This window comes from Macaca thibetana, chromosome 2 (genome assembly GCF_024542745.1).
Source record: "Macaca thibetana thibetana isolate TM-01 chromosome 2, ASM2454274v1, whole genome shotgun sequence".
Lineage (NCBI taxonomy): Eukaryota > Metazoa > Chordata > Mammalia > Primates > Cercopithecidae > Macaca > Macaca thibetana.
This window is the reverse complement of record NC_065579.1, coordinates 15,089,616-15,112,640: the sequence shown is the minus strand read 5'-3', so window position 1 is coordinate 15,112,640 and position 23,025 is coordinate 15,089,616. Positions and strand designations below refer to the sequence as shown.

The window sequence follows — 23,025 nt, the reverse complement described above, 5'->3', positions numbered from 1 at the left end:
GGCAGGTACAGCTATATATAGGGGATATTTACCATCCAATTCCCTTACTTGACGCAAGCAAATATTTTGACGATCCTTTAACAAATCAGCTAATGGAATATCTACAAAGTCTCATAAGAAAGAGCCCACTGGCTGGGTGCGGTGGCTCACACCTGTAATCCCAGCACTTTGGGAGGCCGAGGCGGGTGGATCACTTGAGGTCAGGAGTTTGAGACCAGCCTGGCCAACATGGTGAAACTCCGTCTCTACTAAAAATACAAAAATTAGCCATATGCATTGGTGTATGTTTCTAATCCCATCTACTTGGGAGGCTGAGGCAAGAGAATCACTTGAACCAGGGAGGTGGAAGTTGTCTGGGTGACAGAGCAAGACTCTGTCTCAAAAACAAACAAAAAAACAAAAACAAAAACAAAACAGATATATCTCCACTAAATCTTGTAGTTAATTTCTCTTTCAAACCAGAAATATCAAAGAGGGAAAATATGACATGTTAAGCTGCAATCTATCATAAGCTATTGAATTACGTTCATTTCTTTTTTTGTTTTGTTTTTGAGACAGAGTTTTGCTCGTCACCCAGGCTGGAGTGCAACAGTGTGATCTCGGCTCACTGCAACCTCTGCCTCCTGGGTTCAAGCAATTCTCCTGCCTCAGCCTCCAGAGTAGCTGGGACTACAGGAGTGCACCATTCCAGCTAATTTTTTTATTTTTAGTAGAGACGGAGTTTCACCATGTTGGCCAGGCTGGTCTCGAACTCCTGACCTCAGGTGATCCACCCACCTCAGCCTCCCAAAGTGCTGGGATTACACACATGAGCCACTGAGCCTGGCAATTTCTAAAGACTCTGTCTCCTTTGTGGGTTCTCTTACTCTGCCCAGTGGTTAAAGCTTTGGATTCCCCGGGTTTGTCTTTTGCTTGGCCCATCGTCCTCCTCAGTCAGTTCCCCATGTGCAGCCTCAACTTCTCCCTGGACTTCGGTTTCCATTTGCACTGATGGCCCCAGAATCTGCGCCAGCCTTTCAGACTTCTCCCTGGAGTGTCTTACTATTAAGTGTTGGTGCTTATGGAGAAATCTCTCTACCTGGATGTTCCCGGAAACACTGAGCTGAACAAGCCCAGAACTGAACTTGCTTCCCCTGTCCCTGCCAGGGCCTCCTCTGCAATCCTCTATCTTAGGTGCCGATCCCAGTACCCACTTAGTTCTCTAACTAAGGTTGTAACCTGGACAAACCAACAATTCCTCATTCTTTCTCACACCTGTGTTCCGTCCATCACCAAAATCCTATCAATTTTACCCCCTGAACACTTTTCTTTCCTAATTTAAATGTTTTAATTTTCTTGTGGAGACAGAGTCTCACTATGTTGCCCAAGCTGGTCTTGATTTCCTGGCCTCAGGCGAACCTCCCACTTTGGCCTCCCAAAGTGCTGGGATTACAGGCAAGAGCCACTGTGCCCAGCCCTAAATGTTTTTCAAATTGATTGCTTCCTCTCCACTCCCTGATGACCCTGCCATCGTCTCATTCCTGGGCTACCGTGGCAGCTGCATCCAGAAGTGCCCCAAGGGAGGAATCCCACCAGCATGTTCACACTGTCATATGTTTTTGTAAAACTTGCGAAAGTAATATAATTTGACCATAACAAGCTAACATCCTTGTCTCTTTCTGCTCCAGCTTCCCTGTGTCAAATGTCCTCTTCCTTTGGGAGGTTTTACAGTTGCTATAGGCATTTTGGCGACCCAACTAAAAAACAGTTAAAGTAGGGATTTACTTTACATGGGTACAGTAGGATATATTGATATGATTCCTGGTTACTTCCATGAGTAGGTAAGTTATGATTAATAGATCATCCCTCCACTCAATGTGCTGACTCACTTAGCATCGTAGTGCAATATAATCATGCCTGAAGGCACCCAGCCCCGGAAGTACATGGGTTGTGGAGAAGCAAGGTTTGAACTGTATGGGGTCAGAACCTGTCTGTGAAAATTTCTTCCAAAAATTACAGCTCATATATGAATGAACTGGAGAGATAGTTCCCCAATTTTGATTACAATCTTAAACATTTATACAATATTATCAGTAACAAAATGTGAAGCTTTTTTGTTTTTCTAAACTATCAATACTAAACAAATTTCAATCAGCCAGGCTAAAAAGAAAGATTCCTATTCTCTCCAGAGGAAAAGATTACAAACACTGTTGCCATGTGAAGAGGCAAACACTGTTGCTAAAAAAAGGTGATAAGAGGCCAGGTGGGGTGGCTCACGCCTGTAATTCCAACACTTTGGGAGGCCAGGCAGGCGGATCACTTGAGGTCAAGAGTTCGAGACCAGCCTGGTCAACATGGTGAAACCCTGTCTCTACTAAAAATACAAAATTAGCTAGGTATGGTGGCACGCACCTGTAATCCCAGTTACTTGGGAGGCTAGGCAGGAGAATCGCTTGAACCTGGGCGGCAGAGGTTGCAGTGAGCCAAGACTGTGCCACTGCACTCCAGCCTGGGTGAGAGAGTGAGACTGTCTCAAAAAAAAAAGGTGGTAAGGAATGGGGAGGCACCACCAGGAGCTGCCACGTCCCTAGAGCAGCCACGCTGCAATCATGGTGTCAGTAATTAACACTGTGGATACCTCCCATAAGGACATGATTCATGATGCCCAGATGGACTACTATGGCACCCACCTGAGCAACCTGCTCGTCAGAAAAATCCGTCAAAATCTTCAAAGTGCACAATGGAGGGCAGATCCTCACTGCCAACCTCAGAAGTCATGAGAGTCCTTGTGGCATGTGGCCTGGGCTCATCCCACATATGGTAATATCCTGGCATTGTGCTCCTACGATTGGAAAGTCATTATCTGGAAAGAGGAAAATGGCACCTGGGAGAAGACCCACGACCCCTCAGGATATGACTCCTCAGTGAACTCTGTGCTGGGCCCCCCATGACTACTGCCTAATCCTGGCCTGTGGGAGTTCAGATGGGGCCATCTTCCTGCTGACTTATACAGGAGAAGGCCAATGGGAAGTGAAGAATATCAACAACGCTCACACCATTGGCTGCAATGCTGTCAGCTGGGCCCCTGCTGTTGTACCTGGAAGCCTCACAGACCAGCTGTCCAGGCAGAAACCCAATTATGTCAAGAAGTTTGCATCGGGTAGCAGTGACAATCTCTTCAAGGATGGCCAGTGGAAGGAGGAGCAGAAGCTGGAAGCACACAGTGACTGGGTTTGAGATGTGGCCTGGGCCCCCTCCATCAGCCTGCCCACCAGCACCGTGGCCAGCTGCTCCTGGGATGGTTGTGTGTTCATTTGGACCTGTGATGATGCCTTGGGAATATATGGCCTCCCATATTGCTGCACAAGTTCAATGATGTCATGTGGCATGTGGGCAGGTCCATCACAGCCAACATTTGGCCATCTCTGGTGGAGACAATAAGGTGACCCTGTGGAAGCAGTCGGTTGACGGGCAGTGGGTGTGTATCAATGATGTCAACAAGGGCCAGGGCTCTGTGTCAGCTTCAGTCATAGAGGGCCAGCAGAACGAGCAGTGGCAAGACAGGTGGAGCCTCCCACCTGCCAGCTCCAGGACTGCCCCATCCTGAGCCAACTGACTGAGCAACTGTGAAGAGCTCCCAACTCCAACGAGATTCTTTTCCTAGGGGTAGTTACAAATGCAACCACAGATTGATCATCTAATCTGTCTAAACATGATCAGAGATGGTTTGTAATCTACTGTCCAGCTCAAAGCATTCATGTTATGCGGCAGAAACTACAAATGATGTTCAAATCTATTATTTTAAAATATTTTAAGCCATTTTTATGTAACTTTGGGTTCAGGCATTATTTGGGAGGTTTTGTTTCCAAAGTCACTAAATAAAGACATATTGCTTATTAAAAAAAACAAAAGGTAAGGAATGAAGAATGGTAGAGGTTTCAAGCAGTTAATAAAACCAAATGATGTTTTTAAAAAAAAGTTGTAGGCTGGACACAATTGCCCATGCCTGTAATGCCAGCACTCTGGGAGGCCAAGGCTGGAGGATTGTTTGAGGTCAGGAGTTCGAGAGCAGCCCAGGCAACATAGGGAGACTCCGTTGCTACAAAAAAATTTTTAAAAAGTCAGGTGTGGTGGTGCACACCTGTAGCCCTAGCTGCTCAGGAGGCTGAGGCAGGAGGACCGCTTGAGTCCAGGGGTTTGAAGCTGCAGTGAGCTATGATTGCACCACTGCACTCCAGCCTGGGCAACAGAACAAGACACTGTCTCAAGAAAAAAAAAAAAAAAAAAAAAGTGATATTTGTGATTATTTTAATCATTTAATCTTTTTGTTATGGACTGAACATTTGTGTCCTCCCACAACTCATATGTTGAAATTCTAACTCTTAAGGTGATGGTATTATGTGGTAGGGACTTTGAGATGGGATTAGTACCTTAAATGAGATCCCAGAGAGCTCTTTGGCCCCCTTTTTATAATTAAGGATCCATTTAGAAGTCAGTGCTCTGCGGTGTGGAAGAGGGCCCTCACCAGAACCTAACCATGCTGGCATTTCACCCTCCAGAACCATGAGAAATAAGTACCACCCAGTCTGTGGTACTTTGTTATTGCAGCTCAAACTGACGAAGACACTTGGAATTTGTAATGATTTCTTGATTCATTCTAACTACACATTCCTTTTTGTTGCCTCATCCAATAGTCATTTTGAAATGCATAGCCGATTACATCATTTTCTTCTTTAAACTAATTCAAAGGCACCATTACCTATAATTCAAGCTCCTTAATTTGGTGTATTCGATAGCATTTATTTTCTTGGTGAAGTAGGAGACAGTGTCTCCTGCACATTAGGATAAAGTGTAAGGGTGATGGTTTATACTAGACAGTGAGAAGAAGAAATGACAAAGGGCATAAAGAGAACTAGAGATCATGAAAGATCCAAATCAGACTGGAAGTAAGATCCCTTCCCGGCCAGTCAATACTAAAGTTTAAAATTCTTCTGCCTGGCTCTGGTTCCAGAGTGGGACAGTCAGAATGGTCCCAGCAGTGGTTCATAGAGCAGGGCCTCTTAAACAGCCACATACAGACGGATTGAGGGTGATAGTGTAAGACTATCCACCATCGATCAGAAGAGCAAGGGAAGGTCAAGAAAAGTGTGTGGAGTTTCAGGGATAGGGATGGCAGGAAGAAGTAGCTAGAAGTATGAGAGAATAAAAATGTGCTGTTATGATGAGGCCAAATGTAAAGTGATATTTTATACAATAAAGCATATGTAAATAAGTGTTGTAAAACTTGATTTGATTTTTTCCACATTAGGAAAGTTCACTATTTCAGAAAGAAAATAATTCTAAAAATAAGCCTACCAGCAACTTCACTTCTAGGTATGTCCCTAGAGGAATGACAAGCAGAGACTTATTCATAATGATTCTCGTATTCTGATGTTCAGGGCAGCATTATTCAAATAGCCAAAAGATGGAAACAACCAAAATGGTCGTCACCAGATGAACAAAATGAATAATTAAAAATACATCTATGCATACAGTGGAATATGAAGCCATAAAAAGGAATGAAATTCTGACACATTACAACATGAACCTTGAAAACACTGTGCTAAGTGAATTAAGCCAGACACAAAAGGACCAATATTTTATGACGCCACTTATATGAAATATCTAGAATAGGCAAATTCACAGAGACAGAAAATAGGCTAGGAGCTACTAGAAGCTGAGGAGAGGGTGACTGGGGAGCTATTGCTTCATAGTTACAGAGTTTCTGTCTGGAAGGAAGAAAAAGTTTTGAAAATAGATAATGGTGTTGGCTGCATAACATTGTGAATATAACTAATGGCACTGAATTTACATTTAAATATGGTTAAAACGGCAAATTTTGCTTTAAATATATTTTACCAAAATTTAATTTTTTTTATTTTTATTTTTATTTTTTTTTGAGACAGAGTCTCGCTCTGTTGCCCAGGCTGGAGTGCAGTGGTGTGATCTCAGGTCACTGCAACCTCTGACTCCCAGGTTCAAGCACTTCTCCTGCCTCAGTCTCCCGAGTAGCTGGGATGACGGGCGTGCACCACCATGCCAGGCTAATTTTTGTATTTTTAGTGGAGACGGGATTTCACCATGTTGGTCAGGCTGGTCTTGAACTCCCGACCTTAGGTGATCTGCCTGCCTCAGCCTCCCAAAGTGCTGGGATTACAGGCATGAGCCACCACGCCTGGCCTAAAAAATTAATAATATACCAAAAAACAATGAATGGTGTACTTCGAATGGGAGAAATGTATGTGAATTATACCTCAACAAATCTGTTGAGAAAATAAATAAACCTGAAGTGGATTGTGAAATGAAGCAATAGTCTATAAAAGAAATAAGTCCACAGGCGTTATAATCAAATCAAGTAAATCAGTAGTCCTGGCTGATAGAAGACACCCAAAGTAAACATGGAACAGTAACTCTTATCTAGAAAAAACTACAGTGCTCATGTCACACTCTCTGTAACAAGATACCCTTTGGGTCTGGACACCACATAAAAACTAGTAGAATGGCCGAGTATTACTTCCTCCTTGATTTTCTCGGGAGCAATTGAGCAATAGTGATTACTGCAGCTACTAAAGGGAACTGTCCACAGAGGCTTTGAGCATAAGTGGGCATGACTTTCCAGAGGAATATTTAACTCTAGTTTGAAATTTTACAACGACATAAGTGAAGAAAAACAGTATTAAAAATAACTGCTATGTATTCTTCTCTGAGAAGACATGCTAACCATATTGCACAGATGTGGAAAGAGGGTACCTTGCCCACTAAGTACTGGAGTCAACACTCAAGTTTTGTTCTGTCCCTCTCTAAAGCTTCTCCAATCTGTGACTCTACCTCTCACACAATACTGGGTGACTCCTCAAAAAAAAAAAAAAAAAAAAAGCCAGACTGGTTTTTACATATCTGCCATATCTGCCAAAGTTATGGCAGAAATTACATATCTGCCATATCTTTAAAACTTGCTTAAAGGTGATTTCAGTCTATCTGGAGAAACTCTGGAGTAAGAGGGATGCTTAAAGAAAAAAATTCTGATTGATCTCTTCTGGGAGCCCCTCCAACAGGGGACCATGGTAGACTTACTGCTCACCTCTCTAGCATTTAACACAGCATCTGCAAGACTGGTGCTGAATGTTTGTATAATGATTAAGTGGATGATCCACAGATCTCAGAAAAATCATTTGTGAAAGGTTTTCCCTGTGCTCTGAAGGTTAACACCTTTGTGGATAGCAAATTCTGGAGAATCTCTTAGGGAGTAAATAAATCTCTGAAACTAGGTTTTTGTTGACAAATCTTCCTGTGGAAAACATCTGGAACAATTGTACAAGATGTTTTAAAATATCTGTTTGAAGGTATCAGAAAGCTACCAAAGTAGAAAGGAATTAAGTGGTTACAATTCCAAAAAAATGGAAAATGCCATGATGCAAGTCTGATATTTGTACTAGTTTTCCCATCAAGGTATTTGCCAATTCACAAAGGCCAACTGAGAGGCTAGAAGCCGAACACAACTTCTGGGAGTCTTCTAGGGCTGAGAAGATAAAAATGGGACTTCAGAGATCATAATGGAGAAGGAACCCTGGTAAAGACTTCAAGTTCTCAGTTGAGACCCCTAAGAAAGTGAACCACAAGCAGACCAACCCTCAAGAAGACAGAAGCCCACTTTCAAATTAGCTTAACTCCTGATTGCATGAAGATGGTCTCTCTCTACTCTAACTGCCTGGTAGAAGTAAAAGTAAATCTCTTTTGGAAGAAAAAACATATATAACCCAAATTATCTCTTTCTTTTTTGTTTTATTGACTTCTGGATGAGAAAAAACCCAACATATAGGAGACAACACTATCTGATCAAAAATGAGTAGAAAAAAAAGCCAGGGCTGGGAGTGATGGCTCACGCCTCTAAGCCCAGCACTTTGGGAGGCTGAAGTGGGCAGATCATGAGGTCAGGAGTTTGAGACCAGCCTGACCAACATGGTGAAACCCCATCTCTACTAAAAATATACAAAAATTAGCCAGGCATGGTGGTGCATGCCTGTAATCCCAGCTACTCAGGAGGCTGAGGCAGGAGAATCACTTAAACTCGGGAGGCAGAGGTTGCAGTGAGCTGAGATTGTGCCACTGCACTCCAGCCTGGGCGACAGAGCAAGACTCTGTCTCAAAAAAAAAAAAAAACCATTGAAACAGACCCATAAGACTTCATGTTATTGTACTGTAATCTGAAAATAGCTTAAAATAATGCTGATAAACATACAACAAAACAAGATGAGGAATCTCAGCAGAGAACCGGAAACAATCTTTAAAATCTAATGGAAACTTTAGAACTGAAAAATGCAATCACTGAAATTGAGTCTGTAATATGAGTTTCACTCAGTTGAAAAGAGGATTAATAAACTAGAAGATAGGTCAGAATAAAATCTAAACTAAAATATGTTGGGGGAAAGGATAGAAACAATGGAAGCGCTTAAGAGGTACACAGAACACAGGAAAAAACGTCTAACACACATACCACTGGTGTTCTGAAAGGCAAGGTGGGAGAATGAAGTAAACATAACATTGGATAATAGCCAAGAATGTTCTAAAATCTACAAAAGAAGTAATGCCATACATTTAGGAAGTTCAAACACCCTCAAACAAGATGTATATAAAGAAAACTATGCATAGGCATACCATAGGAAAATTCCTAAAAATCAAAGATGAAAAGGAAATCTTAAAAGCACTGGAGAAAAAAGACCTATACCATCAAAGGAAAGCCAGTGACAGGTGATTTTTCAAAAGAAATGATGGAGGTCATACATACAAATATGGAATGGCATCTTGAAAATGCTGATTTTTAAAACCGTATAAACTGATAGAAATAAAAAATAGCCCTAGGAGTAGCTTAGACACAACATCTATCTAAGCCATTCCTAGATCCTTCATCCTACGAAACTGTAATATAATAAATATTTGTTATGTTGAATTACTAGGTTTAGGGGTTCTTTGTTACATGGCAATACGTAAGGAGAAAACAAATATGCTTCAAAAATTCATATTCACAATCGGCCCTCAGATATATTTGTAGCTAAAATTCACACTGCTTCTGTAGTACAAAAAATCCCTCAATTTAAGATTTTAATTTAAGGTGTAATGTTCCCTGGTATCTGCCAGAAGCAAATGCTAATTCTCTCTGGAAGAACCCACGTTCACCCCAAATCTCAAATAATTCCTAAAGATAAAAGTTCTGGCAGGGGCGCGGTGGCTCACGCCTGTAATCCCAGCACTTTGGGAGGCCGAGACGGGCGGATCACGAGCTCAGGAGATCGAGACCATCCTGGCTAACACGGTGAAACCCCGTCTCTACTAAAAATACAAGAAATTAGCCGGGTGTGGTGGCCGGCGCCTGTAGTCCCAGGTACACGGGAGGCTGAGGCAGGAGAATGGCATGAACCCAGGAGGCGAAGCTTGGAGTGAGCCGAGGGTTGCACCACTGCACTCCAGCCTGGGCCACAGAGCGAGACTCCATCTCAAAAAAAAAAAAAAAAAAAAAAAAGATAAAAGTTCCACGAGTGAGCCCAGGAGTTCAATACCAGCTTAGGCAACATAGTGAGACCCTCGCTCTACAATAAATAAATAAATAAATAAATAAATAAATAAATAAATAAGCTAGGCATGGTGGCACATGCCTATAGTTCCAGATCCTCAGGAGGCTGTGGCAGGAGAATCACTTGAGCCAGGGAGGTTGAGGTTGCAGTGAGCCCTGATTGCACCACTGCACTCCAGCCTGGGCGACAGAGTGAAACCCTGTCTCTAAGAAGAAGAACAACAAAAACAACAACTACAAAAAGTTCCAAGAAATTAAGCTCAGTCAAAATCACAATACACACACAGAAACAAGGCATCATAAGCAAAAGCTCACAGAAACAACAAAAAGCAGAATGAGACACAGAAAGACTCTGCATACTGAAATGATCAAATAGAGATATATAACAGAACTATCTCTAGTATGTTTAAAGAAATAAAAAAGAACATGTATACATAAGGAAAAAGCAAGAGAATTTAAAAATGGCTGAGTAAAATTCGAACTGCCAATGTGAACTTATAGAATGAAAAATATAATTTCATAACTCAATGGAAAGGTTTTAATCTCAGAATTTATAGCTGCTAAAAAGAAAACAACAATTGAAGAACATATTTGAAGATAATCAGAATGCCGTACAGAGAAAAAGAGATTATAAGCCGTGGAGGCTAGAATCAGAAGCTCTGACAAATTATCTAATAGAAACAAATATTTGAAGACATAATGGCGTAAACTTTTTAGGACTAGTGAAAAAAGATACCAAGCCACAAGTTCCAAAACTACCAAGTGAGATAAACGAAAAGAAAGTCACACTTAGATTCATCACACAGAAACTATACAGCATCAAATATAAAGAGAAAATCTCAGAAGCTGTCCAAGAGGAAAGACAGATTATCTTCAGAAGAGTGACAGAGTACAGCAAACTGACTTCTCACCAGCAACAATAGAGGCCCGAAGTCAGTATGCTGAGAGAAAACTGTCAGTCTAGAAAAACTACATTTTGAGGCTGGGCATGGTGGCTCACACCTGTAATCCCAGCACTTCGGGAGGCTGAGGCATGTGGATCATCTGAGGTCAGAAGTTCAAGACCAGCCTGGCCAACATGGTGAAACCCCATCTCTACTAAAAATATAAAAATTAGCCAGGTGTGATGATGTACACCTGTAATTCCAGTTACTTGGGAGGCTGAGGCATGAGAATCACTTGAAGCTGGGAGGCAGAGGAGGGCAGTGCGCCAAGATCTCACCACTGCACTCAGTCTGGGCGACAGAGTGAGACCCTGCCTTACAAAAAAAAAAAAGAAGAAGAAGAAGAAGAAAAGAAAAAGTGCATTTTGAAAATGAGGGTGAAAAACAATTTTCAGACAAAGAAGAATTACTGTAATTTGCTCACTAAGTGAAATTCTAAAGAATATGCTTCAGGCAGAAGAAGGGTGACCTCAGATGGAAAGACTGAGCTGCAAGAAGGAACAAAAGATAAAGCAAGTGTGGTCCTGGGACAAAGGTACCAGACCTTTGTCTCAAACTGTGCATTCATATATCCACTGCTCACTCTACATCTCCACTAGGACATATACTAGACAAGTCTAACTTTGCACAGCCAAAACTGAACTCCTGATCTTCCCCCACATAAACGGTAACTCCGTCCTTCGAGTTGCCATTTAAAACACTTTAGAGTCACCTGTCTCTCCTTTCGTTCACACTCCCCATCTGAAAATTACATTAGCACTAGTTTCATAATATATTCTGAAACTGCCTAGTTCCTACTACCTTCACAAGCCACAATCACCTCTCACTGAGATGGCTGCAAAAGCCTTCTAACTGGTCTTCCTACTCTACCCTTGCCGCACCTCCCAGGGTCTAGTCTCAAAACAGCAGCCGCATTCTGCTTTAATGGAATGCTTAAACAATGGTTCGCTCAACTCCTCAATGGACTCCCATTTCATTCAGAGTAAAAGCCAAAGTCTTATGATGGCTTGTAATGCCCCATGTGATCAGTTCCCCATCTATCTCCTTGACCTCATTTCCTACTTCTTACCTCTTCATTTACTGAGTTCCAGCCACACTGGCCTCCTTGCTAGACTCTAAAAATGCCATATACCTTCCCAAGTTCTCACTGGTTGAATTCTGCCTGGAATGCTCTTGTCCTGGTGGAGATATCCCACATGGCCCTCTCACCACCTTAAAGTTTTTGTTCGAGCTCCACCTTCTCAGGAAAGCCTACATACACCAAGCAGCTAAAACTGCACCTGGAGCATGGAGAGTACTTGATAAATACTTGTTAAATCATTTGCAAATAAATGGACTATGTGGGTCAAGTGAAATACTATCTGAAGCCATTATAGTAATGCCCCATGGGTTTCATTTTTTAAGGAGGGAACTAAAATACATGAACACTAAACCCAGAGAATTAAAATACATGACAATAATAACATACAAATCAAGAGGGGTGTAATTGGAGTTACAGTAAGTTAAAAAGGGATGCAATAGGGAAAAAGTAAAGACATTGATTAATTTTAAACTATTACAAGACAGCCAGACACAGGAGTGTATATTGTAGGAACTTGCTGCCTAAAAACAAGCAAAACGAACCTCTGGCGATAGAGGTGAGGCCAGCCGTGAGCTCAGGGATGGGTATGTGTGTTAATGACTAGAGAGAGGTATGAGAGGGGCTTCTGGGGAAATGTGTGTTGGTTACAGGGCTGTGCTCCCTTTGTCTGAATTCACTGAGCTGTGTACTTATGAGTTGTTTTTTTCTGGGGGTATATATGTCACACTTAAATGGCAACCACTAAAAAAAATTAGAATGCAGTGAATAACTTCCGAAGTAGAAGAGGGGGGAAAGAAATAAGAGGAATAAAAACCAAACAAACAAAACAAAAAACCTCAATCTAAAAGAAAGCAATAAAGGGGAAGAAAAAGCTGAAAAGGTAAACAAACAGAAATTATAAAATAATTGAAATTAATCTATGTATATCGAGTACAATGAATGAGAATGCGTAAATATACCAGTTAAAAGACAAGAAATTTCAAACTGATATTTTAAAAATTCAATTATATCTTATTTATAAGAGACACATGTAAAGAGAACAAAGGATATAAAAAGGTTGAAATTAAAGCATTGGGAAAGATATTTCAGAAAAATACCAAGCAAAAGTATGCAGGTAAATGGTGTTAATGAATAACAGACAAACAAACAAACAAACAAACAAAAAGGTTCCAAGCAAAAAGCCTTATTAGAAATAGGGGGTTATATAATACCTTTACTATTAAGTACTGAAGGATTTAATTCTCAGTTTGCCCACCTAATAACATAACCTCAGAACTGGCAGAGCTACAAGGGGAAATACATGAGGACAACTCTTAATAAATAGTAGACTGATCTGACAAAAAATTAGGAAGCAGATCAAAGATATCAATGGCACCATTAATAAACGTAATCTGATGAACGTGTATGTAGAATATAGTCAACAACTGTAAAGTATACTTTCTTTTTATGCACACATTGACCATTAATATTGGTGTATGTCAGGCTCTAGGACTAGGCTCAATAGCTTTCAAGGGATTGGTATCACACAGATTATATTCTCTAACCAGAATGCAAAGAGGCTAGAAATAAAAAAAAACAGAAAAGTACTTATTTCTAGTGATTTAAAAAATATGCTTCTGCACATATCAAGGGTAAAGAGAAATCAAAATAGACATGTTTAGAAGCAAACAGTAAGAAACAGATTGCACATCAAAACTTATGAGATAAAGCCACAGTAGTACTTGAAGGAAATTTATAACCTTAAATATTTATATTAGAAAAGAAGTAAGGCTGCATTAAAAAGCTAAGCTTCAAATAAAGGAAGAAAATAATAAAGACAGGAACCAAAAGCTTCAAAACAGAACAAACATATGAGAGAGCTTGGGAGACATTACTATAAATTCTGTAGAGGTTAAACCCATAATAAAGGAATAGCATAAGCAACATTTTAACAATACATCTGAAAATTTAGATGAAATGGACAAATTATAAGTGTGGTAAGTCTAGATTATATTATCTTTAAAAAATGTGTAATATTCATTTTAACACATGCTTAAAATTAAGACGACATCATACTTAAACAAAAAAAACCCCATACCATTTATAGGCAGAAAACCTTTGTTTTTTAACTTCAAAACTCAGGTGACTGAGCAGAAAAACTGTGGGTTTTTTCTTTTAACCCACAGCAGAGACAGGAAACCCCACCTAGGTGCATTAGGTGCCTCAAAATGTTACAATGCTAGCAGGACTAAGCAGTTCAGGTGCAGTCCAGAAGGAAACAGCAATCACTTGCTCCATATAGAAAAATGAAGCTTCACTGACAGCTGACATCTGCACCATGCTTCACAGTGTCTGAAGATTTGTTTTCCTATGTACATCAGCTTTTTAAGTAGACACACATTTTCTTACATGTAAGATAAATAATAGTTAACAGCTACCACTTATTAGACATGTATGTGTCAGGAACTGTCCTAGATGGCTTACATACATTCTTTTCAATCTTTACAACACAACCAGATGCTGTAATCCCAGTTTTACAAATTAATCATCAGCAGACTGATTTGCTCATAGACTCATTCTTAATCACGTGGGTACAAGACGCAAACCCAAGGCTAGCTGATGCCTCCCTTCATCCATCCTTTTAAACAGGAGGGCTCCGGGCAGGAAGTTGTCCACAGAGCCACAGTGAGTTCAAGAGAGGCTCTGTCCAAGATCAGCCCACCACAGCTCATACAAAGCACCCACCTTCTGGATAACGTTTCGCAGAGCAAAATACTTCTCAGTGAGGTCCCCGGCCTCACTCAGTGGGGCATCATAGTCGTAGCTGGTGGGCTGGGCTGCATAGGGTGAGTTGGCCCCTAGAAGACAAAAATGTGCCACTAGTTATTACTGATGGCCCAGCTCTGGGACAAGTTCTTTGGGATCCATGAGCTCAGCACTGTGGAGAGAGAAAACTAGAAGACACACTAAAACCAGTTGTTGGGAGACACAGATGTGGCCCTCAGGATGCAAGGTTTAGAGGAAGGAGTTTCTTTCTAAAGGCAGCACTTACCAGGCACCTTTGCGTTTACCAAGCACGCTTTCCATCCACTCTCTACGGAAGCCCACAGCTGTGATTCTCACAGGTGTCACCCCCACTGGACCAGCAGGGAATCTGAAGCTCCCCACAAAAATCTGCTAACACCACACAACCAGTAATGGCAGGGCTTATGATGTGACCCCCATCTCCGACTGTTCATCCTGTCAACTCTGAACTTCTTCATGTCCTCAAGCTGTGGCTGAGAAAAGCTCAGTGGTGAAGACACAGATGACTAGGCCATGGATCGACAGAAAACCGAGGGCTTATTAAACCAAACAAAGGGAGACGACGGCAGACCCACATCAGCCACAGAGGTTCAAACGTAATCCAAGGGCCTCTGTTGCATCGAAGACTGTCGATGGGGCTGTGGTGCACCTCCTGGATCCCCCTTTAGAACCAGGGCACTTGCTCATTCTCCCAGCAGCTAGGGCTGTTGTCTGCTGACATTTCTCAGATGTGTCCGTCTCTGGGTGCTGGCCTCTGCTAAGCTGCCTCACCCAAGGTTACAACCCTTAGGGATAACCCACACCCAACAACTGACCAATGTGCCTCAAACAGTCATCCCAGCTGCAGAGCTCCCTCTGAGATTGGTTGAGGCCACTTGTGAAGCTGCACCACAGCCCCACTTCTCCCTCTTTATCTTACAGGCATTGTTCCAGAGAGCACACTCAGTAAGCTTTCTGCCAGGTAATCTCGGAGTCTGTTTCCCTGGGAACTTGACCTACAACAAAGGCCAAAGGATTGTGCCAATACTGAGTACACAAAAGGACTAGAAAAACGAATACTCCTGCAATTACTGTGCAAGGGGCGGTATCTAGACCAGAGGATCCCAACCTTGTCAGGGATGATGTTCACAGGTATGAGGTTGTCTGCAATATTGGGCGGTACTTCCAAAACTTACTGTGCTTAAGTGTCACACGGAGAGCCTGTTAAAACAGATTCCTAAGCCCCATCCCAGAGATTCTGATTCAGCAGGTCCAGAGTGGGGCCTGAAACTGCATTTCTAACAGGCGTCCAGGTGATGCTGATACTACCATCCATAGACCAGCAAGGCTTTGTGCCTTCCTTCTCTACTTCAGACAGCATATTGCAATGCATGTGTGTGAGAGTGAAGTTATTTTTTGGAATAGTCTTTTGTCCAACCTAATTTGTACAATGAGGCACAAAACATGATAGTTTACCTAGGATTAGTAATAAATTCCTTGGATGCAGCTCACCAATGATGGAGCCACCTTGGGTGACCTACTGATGGTGGAGGTGACAGATGAGCAAGGCTGAGGATCAGATCAAGCAGGTCAGCTCCAAAGACCTTTTCATTAGTTCTCTGCACAGAATCTAAACTTTGAAAGATCTGGACCACTCAACCAACTGAATTGATCTAGTCATACCATTTCTCCCATTTCTTATTAATCAGAGACAACTCACAGTCAACAGGTCTGCCTGCCTTAAGGGATGCATAGGTTAAAACACATCCCTTCCTGTGAGACACAAAGAAAAAAAAAAAACCCACATCCGTTGCTGCAAGGAACTCACCTTCTTCGTGGCCCTCGTCTGCTTCTAATGTGGTAGTCACCCATGCTGCGCTGTGTTTCTTACTTGTATGTCTCTCTCCACACTACACTGCTTGCACCTGAGGGGCAGAGACTGCCTCACTTGCCCTTGAGTCCTCAGCCAGAGCCCGGCATGGAGGGGGTTGCCAGGTTGAGTTGGGAAAGTATGACCTCCAGAAGCACACTTTACAGGCCAAGGGAGCCCAGGCTGGGAAGCTGTCCAGTGGGTTTCAGGATGGACTGGAAGACTAAGTCTTTGTTCTAGTTCTACTGGCAGAATCTTACTTTGGGTGTTTTTAGACCACCATAGGGCAGCATCACAGAGAAATGGTGCAGATTCAAGCCTCCTCTGGCCACCTAAGAGGGGTGAGGTGTGAAGGCGAAAGAAATGGTGAGACTTTGCATTCACCAACATTCCACATTGTGTGAGAAGTACAGGAGCGCCTGGACCCTGTAGGCAGCCATCACACAGCTCTGGACACACACAGTCAAGGAGACACATACCTGCACAGGCAGGTGCATGTTCCTGTGGGTGGGATGGGCAGTGAGCTCCCCACTCCCCATAGTTTTCTCTCCCTGCTGACCTCTGGGAAGCCGGCCTGAAGAACAGCTGCTAAGTACAGATTGGCCTTCTCTTACTTCCTCAAAGAGACAGGGCAAAAAGGCAGCTTCAGAGAGGCTCGGCAGAACACAGCGGGGCGGGTGTGGGGGCTGGTTCAGGGGCTCCAGGGTGCAAAGGGTGATCCAAAGGGCAGTGACTCTGGCTCACCACTACCTGAATTCCAGTCCAAGCTCCACCCCTTGCCAGCTGAACAGAAAACGTGTGGACTTTTTTTTTTGCATTCAGTTATTCTTATCTGTAAAGTGGTGTTGATAATCTCTAATTAAGATGAAGCTAATATGCAGGCTAACTAAGACAACAGAGGAAGAAAGAGGAATTCTATGGATTATGGCAGAGGGAGCGGCAGGGAAGAGGATTAAGGACAACTTCTATGTTCTGACAGTTTCTATAATGTCCAATTTTTTTCTAAGATGAATGTGTTATTTTAAGTATAACAGTAAGATTTAAAAAAATTTGTGTCATGAACTATAAAGCTCCAAAAACGATGTCTTTTTTCCTGGATTGGATGATTGGTCTCGATCCTATCAATGGCAGCTAGGGGGAATCACCATCTACTGAATTAAAAAGGTACCCACCAGGTCTCAACTGTTCTCATAAGATGAACACACAGGGATGATCTAAAATATCAATGACCAACCTTGGCACACTATTATCTTTTCTTTTTTTAAAATTTAATTTAATTTTAAGTTCTGGGATATATGTGCAGGACGTGCAGGTTTGTTACATAGGTAAACGTGTGCCATGGTGGTTTGCCACACCTATCAACTGATCACCTAGGGTTTTTTGTTTTTTTTTTTTTTGAGACAAAGTCTCACCCTGTCACCCAGGCTGGAGTGCAATGGCACGATCTTGGTTCACTGTAACCTCCGCCACCCGGGTTCAAGTGATTCTCCTGCCTCAGCCTCCCAAGTAGCTGGGATTACAGGTGAGCGCCACCACAACTGGGTAATTTTTTGTATCTTTAGTAGAGATGGGGTTTCACCATGTTGGCCAGGCTGGTCTCAAACTCCTGACCTCGTGATCCACCCACCTCAGCCTCCCAAACTGCTGGGATTACAGGTGTGAGCCACCGCACCCAGCCTGGTCACCTAGGTATTAAGCCCCGCATGCATTAGCTATTTATCCTGATGCTCTCCTTCCCCTCATCACGCACCCCAGACAGGCCTCGGGCACGCTATTATCTTATATGCAGTGACATTTGAGTTTTGCAATATCTTCATTTCTTGGCTCTAATAATAGTATTAAAATTGATAATGCTTGTAAGCAATGTCTTCTCGTAGCCCATCTCAGCCTGCAAAAAAGACAGCAGTTCAAAGGAGAAACTTCATTAAGAGCTGACAGTATCCAATTTCAGATCCTGAGAGATTAAGGCCCAAACTAAGCCTTCAAAACTCAACAGCTGGGCATCCTCCATGATTCAGAGAGAAAAATGCACATACAGAGACAGGTAGGGAATGAAGCTTAGAGAAAAGCCAGTACAGCATCATTTGTCTTTGCAAAAAGACAAAAAAAAATCAAAGACATTGCAGAAAAATTTTGTCATAATTTTTCTTATACAAAAAAAATATAGAAATGTAAACTGGTGTGGCCATTTTGGGAAACACTATGGCAGTTCCCGAAACTCGAAACATAGAGTTACCATATGACGCAGCCATTCCACTTCTTGGTATACACCCAAAGGAACTGAAACAGGAATTCAAACAAATCCTTGTACATTAATGTTCAAAGCAACACTCTAACCAAAATGTGGAAATAACCCAAATGTCCATCAACCAATGAATGGATAAATAAAATACTGTACATCCACACAAGGGAATACTATTCAGCAATAAAAAGGAATGAAGCACTGATACATGCAACAACATGGATGAACGTTGAACACATTGGGCTAAATTAAATAAGTCAGACAGGTATATATACATGGTTCATTTATACGAAATGCTCAGAATCGGCAAACCAACAGGGACAGAAAGTATATTATTTCCAGGGACTGGGAGGAGGGAGAGTATGGAAGGAATGCTAACGGGTATGGAGTTTCTTTTTGGGGTGATAAAATGTTCGTGAATCAGATAATGGTAATGGTTACACTACTTTGTGAATACAGTAAATACCACTGCATCATATACTTAAAAACTGCAAATTTTATGGTTTGTAAATTATACCTCAACAAAATAAAATGTTAAAAGAAAAAGACCACAGTAGAATATTTGAATAAATAAGCTAGTTATAGACTGTGACTGAAGCCTGCCCAACTAGCCTGGTTTAAAACAGTAAGGCTTCTAAATGCTCACATTTATTTCCCTTAAAAATTATTTTGTTCAGACGTGGTGGCTTACGTCTGTAATCCCAGCACTTTGGGAGGCCGAGGCAGGTGAATCATGAGGTCAGGAGATCGAGACCACCCTGTCTAACACGGTGAAACCCCATCTCTACTAAAAATACAAAAACAAAAATTAGCCGGGCATGGTGGTGGGTGCCTGTAGTCCCAGCTAATAGAGAGGCTGAGGCGGGAGAATGGCGTGAACCCAGGAGGCAGAGCTTGCAGTGAGCCGAGATTGTGCCACTGCACTCCAGCCTGGGCGACAGAGTGAGACTCTGTCTAAAAAAAAAAAAAAAGAAAAAAAATGTAAGAAACATTATTTTTAAAAATTATATTGGTAATCCTTACATGTTAGAAAATTTAGGGCCAGGCACGGTGGCTTACACCTGTAATCCTAGCATTTTGGGAGGCCAAAGTGGGAGGATCACTTGAGGTCAGGAGTTCAAGACCAGTCTGGCCAACATGGTGAAACCCCGTCTCTACTAAAATGCAAAAAATTAGTCAGGCATGGTGGTGCGTGCCTGTAATCCCAGCTACTCGGAGGCTGAGGCAGGAGGATCCCTTGAACCTGGGAGGTGGAGGCTGCAGTGAGTTGAGGTTGTGTCACTGCACTCCAGCCTGGGCGACAGAGTGAGACTGTCTCCGAAACAAACAAAAAAAGAAAATTTAGGAGAGGATAAACAAAAAAAAGAAAATAAAATTGTCTGGGGGCACACCCCTCCCCGAATTAATCAACTGAAACATTCTAGCATAAGTTTCTACAGATGTTAAAGTGCTCTTACCATTCCAATAGGCAAAATTGGTCCCACCTATAAACATGTACCTACAAGGAAACAAAAGAACACAGTACTTTACCGTGAGCCCACGGCTACTGAGGGCACCCGCCCCTCAGGCAATGAACACTCACAAGTTCACACTCGCCCCACGGGCAAGTATATCATACAGGGAGGAAGCCACCACTTCAGTCTTGATTGTGGAGTGAGGTTGGCCCCAGTGGTCTAGCCAGCCAGTATAGAATTCAGAATTGATCTAAAACAAAAAAAGAATGTGGCCCTTAGGATAGACTTATGACCTTCCAATGCCAGGGCTTCCCTGCAATGCCCCATCTATGACAGGTGGAAAAGGGGTTGACATGCACTGCTTAACCCAGAGTTGGGGTACCAATGAGCACTTCCAATACCAGCAATGCCTATGTTCAGTCCTCAGGTTCCAGCCTAAAGTGAGATCTCATCTTACACAATGTAAATATTCCTGAAAAGTGGTGCCTACATTAAAATTTAGATAGCTGATCCCCTGTTTTAAACACAGTAGAAAAGTCTTGTTGGGCAAAGAAACTGTATAGCAAAATAGTTTCATAGACTAACAGCTCCAGGCCGGGCGCGGTGGCTCACACCTGTAATCCCAGCACTTTGGGAGGCCGAGGTGGGCGGATCACGAGGTCGAGAGATTGAGACCCTCCTGGCCAACATGGTGAAACCCCATCTCTACTAAAAATAGGAAAATTATCTGGGTGTGGTGGTACGCCCCTGTAGTCCCAGCTATCGGGAGGCTGAGGCAGCGGAATCGCTTGAACTCGGGAGGTGGAGGATGCAATGAGCCGAGATTGCATCACTGCACTCCAGCCTGGCGACAGAGTGAGACTCCGTCTCCGAAAAAAGAAAAGAAAAAAAAAGAATAACAGATCCAAGTTCGCCCTTTGTATGGATCCCGATTTTCAGATCTCAGGTTGATGTATAATGAGGTAGACTTGTCCCAGTATTCTGCAAAGCAGGCCTCAAACACCTCATGTTTTTCTCGGGCATTGCCCTGCCAAGCCTTGGTCTAGAGAACAAAAAAGAAATCTGGCCCTTCTCGTGGGCACTTCTTGTTTTAGGTTCCAGGAAATAAGCTCCACCCAAAGTCTATGCAGAGACTGGACTCAGAAAAGGTTGTTTTATAAATCAGGCTTGTACACAGGTGGGGCAGTCTGACCTGGTACAGAGAAGGCACAGGATATTAACCCCTTAAACTGGGCTGAGTGACAACAAGAAGAGCAACTTCAGCCAAAGACTGGAAGAATGGAGACAGAAGGATTGATAGATTGTTTACAACCACCTGCATCTTGCCACCATCCCCTCCTCCTAGCAGCCTACACTGTGTGCCATGAAGCCCTGCAATTCGGCGTGGTCAGCAAACCTACATCCTCAAAGCCACCTGGCTGTTTATTAAAAATAAGAATCTCAGGGCCAGGCACAGTGAGTCACACCTGTAATCCCAGCCCTTTGGGAGGCCAAAGTGGGATCACTTGAGCTCAGGAGTTTGAGACAAGCCTGGCCAGCATGGTAAAACTTCGTCTCTACTAAAAATACAAAAAAATTAGCTGGGCGTGGTGGTACACACCTGTAATCCCAGATACTTGGGGCGCTGAGGCACAAGAATCACTGAACCAGGAGGCAGAGGTTGCAGAGAGCCCAGATGGCACCACTGCGCTCCAGCCTGGGCAACAGAGCAAGACTCTGTCTCAAAAAAAAAAGGAAATGAGAATCTCAGGCCCCAGCCCAGACCAAGCAGATCAAAATTTGCTGTGTTTATGAATCACGTGAGGATTAATAAGATCCCCAAGTGATTTGTAAATACTTTAAAGGTGGAGAAGCTCACAAAGAGTCACTTAACACAGACTTGAACTCAGATCCTGGCCTAGCCACTCACTGGCTATATGACCCTGGCAAGTGACATAGGTTCCCTGAGCCTCAAATGGAGACAATAAGACCACATAGGTTCCCTGAGCCTCAATAAAAATGGAGACAATAAGACCACTTATGAGAGTTGCCCTGAGGACCAGAGGAGACCAGGATGCAGAAGCACAGAACCTGATGTGTAACAGGCCATTCATGTTGGTCCCCAGTGTGCTCCACCCCAGTGCAGGAGCTCAATTTCAAATAGAAACATTGTTTCTGCTGTCATTCACATGTCCAGAATGGCTTTGACTCCACAATCCCATTAGCTGCTGACCCCAGAGCCAAAAACATCAAGTGCCTGCTGCCCAGTCTCAGCAGCATGTAACCTTTCTCTCCTAACAGCTGCAACGGTCTCTCCACACCTCACCCTCGATTCTTACCAAGGGTCCTTTGGGCTCACACTTCCTCTGGATTTGGAAAGCATCTGTGATGTTGCTGCCTGAAAATTTGAAGAGGGAGAAGCCAGGTCAGTCATAGAAATGACAAGAAGTTAAATAACAAGAGCCCTTCATGGGACTCAGGCCTGAAGCCCTGCTACGGTCAGAATGTTGGTATCCCCCTAAAATTCTCATGTTGGAACTTAACACCCAATATGATAGTATTAAGAGGTGAGGCCACTGGAAGTGATTGTCATAAGGGCTCCACCTTCATGAATGGGATTAGTGCCCCTATACAAAGAGGCTCCAGCCTGGCATGGTGGCTCACGCCTGTAATCCCAGCACTTTGGGAGGCCAAGACAGGTGCATCACCTGAGGTTAGGAGTTCGAGACCAGCCTGGCCAACATAGTGAAACCCTATCTCTACTAAAAATACAAAAATTAACTGAGCGTGGTGGCACACACTTGTAATCCCAGCTACTCAGGAGGCTGAGGCAGGAGAATTGCTTAAACCCAGGAGGTGGAGGTTGCAGTGAGCTGAGATCATGCCATTGCACTCCAGCCTGGGCAACAGAGCGAGACTCCATCTCAAAAATATTTTTTTTAATTAAAAAAATAAAAATAAAAATAAATAAATAAATAAATAAAAAGAGGCTTAACGGAGCTTCCTGGCCACCTGAGGGCACAGCAAGAAAGCATGGCACCATCTTTGAAGCAGAGAGCAAGTGTTTGCCAGACGCTGAATCTGCTGGCATCTTAATTTTGGACTT

The 23,025-nt window shown here is 42.8% G+C and overlaps 1 protein-coding gene and 1 pseudogene across 1 annotated transcript in view; one reads left to right on the top strand and one right to left on the bottom strand.

Annotated features, from left to right (window-relative positions):
* GLB1 (galactosidase beta 1) overlaps positions 1–23,025 on the bottom strand; it is a 110,175-nt gene that overhangs the window by 43,495 nt on the left and 43,655 nt on the right. The window contains exons 7-10 of the mRNA XM_050779389.1: positions 22,259–22,317; positions 20,069–20,190; positions 19,944–19,984; positions 14,336–14,448 (exon numbers count right to left, since the gene is read on the bottom strand). Coding sequence (XP_050635346.1) covers positions 14,336–14,448; positions 19,944–19,984; positions 20,069–20,190; positions 22,259–22,317 — 335 coding nt within the window. The remainder of the gene's footprint in view (positions 1–14,335; positions 14,449–19,943; positions 19,985–20,068; positions 20,191–22,258; positions 22,318–23,025) is intronic.
* Positions 2,589–3,220, top strand: LOC126948066 (protein SEC13 homolog; annotated as a pseudogene).